At 35.0% G+C, this 6,000-nt stretch overlaps 1 protein-coding gene across 1 annotated transcript in view; it reads left to right on the top strand.

Moving 5' to 3' along the window:
• The first annotated feature begins 1,932 nt into the window (after window positions 1–1,932).
• LOC114322476 (hyoscyamine 6-dioxygenase) overlaps window positions 1,933–6,000 on the top strand; it is a 76,987-nt gene continuing 72,919 nt past the window's right edge. Inside the window, exons 1-4 of the mRNA XM_082915609.1 lie at window positions 1,933–2,999; window positions 3,173–3,423; window positions 3,733–4,144; window positions 4,436–4,614. Of these exons, the coding sequence (XP_082771735.1) occupies window positions 2,793–2,999; window positions 3,173–3,423; window positions 3,733–3,736 (462 nt within the window). The 5' untranslated portion in view covers window positions 1,933–2,792 and the 3' untranslated portion in view covers window positions 3,737–4,144; window positions 4,436–4,614. The remainder of the gene's footprint in view (window positions 3,000–3,172; window positions 3,424–3,732; window positions 4,145–4,435; window positions 4,615–6,000) is intronic.

Raw genomic sequence — 6,000 nt, 5'->3', positions numbered from 1 at the left:
AATTCTTTTCAGTCCATAATTTGAACTGAAGAGCACTGTTTAGTCTTGTGATGTCTATCATAGATATCGTTTTGATAATTCGAACTATTAAGTATGTTGGACATTTCATTTTTTTATTTCATGAACATAAAAAAATTATATCGATTCAGTAATCATAACCTATTTAATTTGCATTTGTCACAAAAAAAAAAGGACAATTGTAATCTATTCAATTTAAATTAATTTTACAAACCTGTATCTCAACTCTCCGAAAGCGAGCTATGCTCCATCCTCATGCTTCAATGCATAATATTATAATACATAATATTTTAATTATTAAAGTATTTGTAATAAGTAAAATATTATTATATATTTTTATGCATGTTGGAACGTTAGATTGGATGACTTTTTAATACAATTTTTATTTCATAAAAATTATTTCGCTCACATTTAAAAAATATATATAATAATAATAATAATAATTGGAATTCAAAATTATATTATACTATTAATTTTAGATTTGACTTAAATAGATTACATTAGCTCAACACAAATTGCTTATAAAGTGATAAAATTTTGGTCCGGTCCCGACCCGGCCAATGCCCAACTCCTACCCCGACCAGTTGGAGAAGCTATAAATAGGAATAGCAACGAGACAAGAAGGGTGAGTTTTACACTCTCTGTTCCCAATCTCCAATTATTATTATTTTTTTCCATTTCCATTCCTCATCCCTAACGAAGACCATTTTTATTCCACCGTCTCGCCTCTAATGGGGTTCGGTTTTTTCCGCCCCACAAATCCTTGACCCATTTTCGTGATCAGAAATGTTACATTCATCTAATTTGGTGCCGTCTGAATTGCATGAATTTGTTCACACTATTCATCTAGATGACAGGATGACAACTGCGGTAGACGAAGGTGAAACCAATTGTCCAGCATAAAGATAAAACTAATACCTATATTATAAGACAAAAACAGCTTTTGAAAAAATGTTAAAACGTATTTATTTAAACAAGTTTTGAAAATATGTTATATTTTATTTGAATGACTAAAATAATTTCTAATCAATCTCTACCGTTGAGATTAATTTTTTTCCCGCCCAAAAACTCTCTACTCTTTCTCCCACGTCTGCCAAACGTCTCTTAACTCCCTCTCTCTCCACGTACTCTCTCAATGTGTTGTAGTTCAGAGAGAGATGAGATGGGTGTTGTGTTCACACTCTTTCTCTCTCTAGGATTCTCTCTCGATCCCTAATGCCGCCGTCGCACTACCGTTAGCAGAACCACCGCCTCCTTCACAACCACATCAACGACGCCCCTCTTCTGCAGCAGCGCCGTAGTCCGCATCTGCCGCTCTCCGAAAAATACTCGGCTGGGATTCAATGCTGAGCTTGGCCTCTCTGAAATTCATCCATATCCCTGCATTCATAACAGTCCTTCACCGTTTTCTCTCTCTAACGTCTCTCTCATGGCGTCGACTCTCCGCCAACATTCCCTTCTCCATCCCCTCGCTCCGATCCAAACCCCCACAAATTCGCCTTCCAAAACCCTAAAATCTCCTCCCGATTGAGACGATATCTTTGCACTCCTACTCTCTCTCATCAAGCCCTCACTCTCTCTCTAGGGTTTCCGATTCTGCACCCTGTCCGTGTTCACCGCTCGATGGTCCCGTTGATTCGGTGCCGAACAGACAATCTTCTGCAGGCTCTTCGCTACGCTGCTCAATTCGGCTCCCTTCGCTACCAACGGTGCTCTCGCAAGGTAAGATCGATTGAGTCTTTTCCCCCCTTCTCTCTCTGTTTTTGTTTTGGACTGATTTGGCTTGCTACTGTTCGAACCCCACTGTCGTCTTCAAGAACAGAGTTGTTTATTTGTTATTTTTTTCCCCTTCTCTCTCTGTTCTTTTTCTTCATTTCATTAATACATATGTAATTTGGGGTTTGATTTCATGTTTTTATTAGAATTCAGTGGCCAATACAGACTTACAGGTTAAATTGAGGATTTTCTTATACTTGTTGCCACGGATATAGAAGCTTGTTCATTTTTATTGTCATCATGATCATCATCATTTTATTTAATATTTTTTTGGTACCACTAAGAACATCCTTAAATTTATATTTCTTTAACAAAAATCTTGTAAACATCATGATGACGACGATCATCTCCATTATTCTTGAGACAATTGCTTTATCAGTGAGATAGTAAAAATCATTTAAATGCAAGTTTAACACACAAAAAAAAAGAAAAAAAAAAGAAGAAAAGCCTTGCACCAAACACATGGCAAACTTGAATTCCATGAAAATAAGAAAAAAAATTTCACTATCCAAATGATTTTAGATTTTCCATATATTTTTTTTTGGGTAGTTAAGAGTAAAATAGTTATGTTAAATCCTAATAAGAAACTGGTTAGGCGAGCTATTAGGCCACTCGTATTACTGGTTTTATATCTCTAAGTTGTGTTCAATTCAAGTTGCAAAACATGATCATAGACTAAACATTTGGAAAGGCATTTCCTTTCAGACAATTAAATAATGCTAGAGTTGAAGAGTTGATTGAGATACAGTTTTTTAAGAATCCATCTTTGTCAAAATGCTTTGCATGCAATTAATGTATTTCACTTCCCCCTCCTTGATAAATCCAAAATCCATCCAAACATAACACTAACGTATTCAATGGGGAAAGTGATCTTTGTTTGAATTATAATTTCGTTCCATTATTGCAGTAGACAAAGCTGGAAATCCATTATAAAAACCCAAGTTTATCAGCCTCTTCTCATGTATTCACATGTGTGAAGATGATTTCACTTGAAGAGAATGTCAGCTCTTGTTTCAAGCTGGTCCAAGAATGTTCACACCTTGCCAGAAAACTTTGTTTGGTCATCTGAAGAAAGACCTGGAGACCTTGCAGTGCCTTTGTGCAGAGGCATTCCAGTGGTTGATCTACAACAAGTAGACGGTCATGACAGAGCTGATTCAATTAAGCAAATTATGAAAGGTAGCCAGGATTTTGGAATGTTTCAGGTTCGTTGTAATTCCTTGCTTACTTAAATACACAAACACATACATATTTTATTGGAAAGCTCTTAAGACAACATTTTGAAACAATTTACAAGTATTTAGCTCTTGAAAATGTATTTACTTTTTTAACACCAACCAAATGATGCCATTGACTACTACAATAATTCATAAAACAGGTGATCAACCATGGACTATTAAAAGAACTAATGGACGACACAATGAGTCTGTTCAAGGAGTTCTTTGACATGCCTGAAGAAGACAAGGCCACTTACTATTCCGAGGACACGAGTAAGAGCTTCAGACTCTACACAGGCAGTTTTCCTCACTCTGTTATTAATCACAACTACTGGAAGGATTCAGTAAGACAAGATTGCCACCCTTTAGAGGATCACATTGAAACTTGGCTAGAAAAGCCAGATAGATACCGGTAAACCCTGCAACCCCACTACGCCGCTTAAATCTGTCTGGTCTTGTTGTTGCATAATACTTCTATGTGGCAGCAAAAAAAAATTTTGAATTATCTTTTTTTTTTTTGTTTTTGTTTTTTTTTTTTCTCTTGGGGATTACTAATTGGGATTTGGGCTCTTTGAGTTGAGTTGAGTTGTATAACTGACTGATAAATTTTTGTTAATTTTATTTTCGGAGAGGTTGTTGGGACATATTCAGAGGAAGTTAGGCTTGAGGATTTTGGATCTTATTTGTGAAGGATTGGGAGTTGAAGTGGGGTATTTTACAGGTGACCTGAGCAAATTCCAGGGAATGATAGTTAATCATTATCCGTCATGTCCAAACCCAAGTTTGGTCTTGGGAGTACGTGGACACTATGACACCAACCTCTTAACCTTACTTCAACAGGACGAGTATGGGCTTCATATCCTCAAGGATGGGCAATGGGTTGGTGTTAAACATGTCCCTGGTGCATTTGTTATCAACATAGGCAGCCAGCTAGAGGTATATCTCCACTTTGTGCTTAATCTAGGGAGCCTACATATTATTGTCAACAGAGCGGAGTTCACCATGCCCTTAACCCAGATCCATACAGTGGAGTCTTTGGTTCAAACAGGGAGAAGTATGCAAGAGATGTTGAAGATCTCATTACCTTTGGAACTTTAGGGCATGTAGCTGGTTTTATTTCTGAAGCCATACAGGTAAGCATTGTCTATGTAAATTTGTTTTTATTGTTTCTTTTTGTGGCTATATTGATTAGGGTAATGATGTACACAGGATTTAACACAAATTTATGCAAAATGATGTGTTGCATTTATATCCCTGCATTGATAGTCAAATGCCCATCACTATGGTTCATAATTGCAAGAGTGTCATTGCCACATTATTTTTGTCTTAAATTCTGTACGAAAATTGTGTGAGAATATCATTTTCCTATTAATACAACCTCTTCCGAGTTACTGTCTAATTTGAACTACTCTCTAAAATGGCAGGGAGTGGGTGGAATTATTGAATTGGCCTCAGGTTACTTCCCTGCCGTATACAGCAGTATTAAGAAAGCAGGAGGGCTTTATATTGCCGATGAGGTTCAATCTGGGTTTGCTCACACTGGGAGCCATTTTTGGGATTTGAGACCCAAGGCATTGTGCCTGACATAGTGACAATGGCAAAGGTAAATCTATATAATATGGCAGGATGATTTTTAAAAATGTCCAAAATGATTTTTAATGGTCTAAATTAATTCTAAGTGTATATCAATGGTTAAGATCAATCCTTTCAAATGTACCAAACACTTGATTTCGGACCAAATACTCTTCGCTCTCTCTCTCTCTCTCTCACGTCTCAAACACTTAATATGGCAGGATTATTTTTTTGGCCTTTATAGATTTGGCCTCTTCTTCTTGGGGTAACAAAGTGTGTTTTGAGGGGAGAGAGAGAGTGAGTGTGTGTTTTAAAATTTGAAATTTGAAAAAGTGAGATGAGCGAGAAAGGATGGATGGGTGGGTGGGGGTGAAGAGTTTTTTTTTGTTTTTTTGGGCTGTTGTGGCTCTTGGACACAAAGTGTGTTTTGTTGTCCGTCGCGGCCACCGCCACCGTTGCCTCACTCTCTTGGGAACAAATTATGTTTTTGTTTTTGTTAGTATTTATTTTATACAAAATATAAAAAAATAATTAAAATGTATTATTTACTATAATTTGAGTTCAAATACTTAAAATACATAAAAATACATAAATCATGCAAAATTATAAAATTTTATTTTAAATTTGTAAAAATTATTTTAAAAATTTTTAAGTGTAAATTTTATAACATTACTCTAAATTTTATAATTTTTAAGTGTATTCAGATTGAATGGATCTGAAAAAGTAAAAATGTTGATTAAAATATTTAAAAAGTTTACTAAAAGTAATAAAATACAGATTGAAAATTTAAAAAATTATTTTTGAAAGCTGTAAACCAAATAAGTTTTGAATTTCAAATTTGTAAAAATTATTTTCAAAATATACAACCAAACTCTAATTATAAAATTATTTGAAAATCCAAACCAAACGGACCATCTATTTATATATTGACCTTAAATTTTTTTTTTGCGCAAGAAATTAGATAAATTATATTTTAATCCATAAGATGAATATTTCTTTATATTTTTTTAGTATTTTTATAAAAAAAAGGTACAGATTTTACAAATTTTAGCATGATACGTATAAATTATAACTGCATTTTGATCTCAACAATATTTATACCGTACCTTTAGGCACGGGTATACACTAGTATATATACATATAAATTATTAATTTCAGTTCCATATCAACATTTTAAGGTAGCTTGGTTGGTTGAAGCTTGCTTCCACTTACCCCCAAGGTAATGTGTTAAAAATTAGGGTTTCACAACTTTCACTCTCTTTTCCCTCTGTTTCTAGACCCCTCTCTCTCGCTAATCTTCCACCGCTTCAAAATTAGGATTTTATAACGGTCTCCTCTCTCTTTTCACTCCTTTGTTTATTGACGCCTCTCTCTCTCTCTCTATTATCTTCCATCGCTGCTCTCTCTCTCCATAAAC

This window comes from Camellia sinensis, chromosome 2, assembly GCF_055761805.1.
Source record: "Camellia sinensis isolate YWXY chromosome 2, ASM5576180v1, whole genome shotgun sequence".
NCBI lineage: Eukaryota > Viridiplantae > Streptophyta > Magnoliopsida > Ericales > Theaceae > Camellia > Camellia sinensis.
This window is presented reverse-complemented; position numbering and strand designations above follow the sequence as displayed.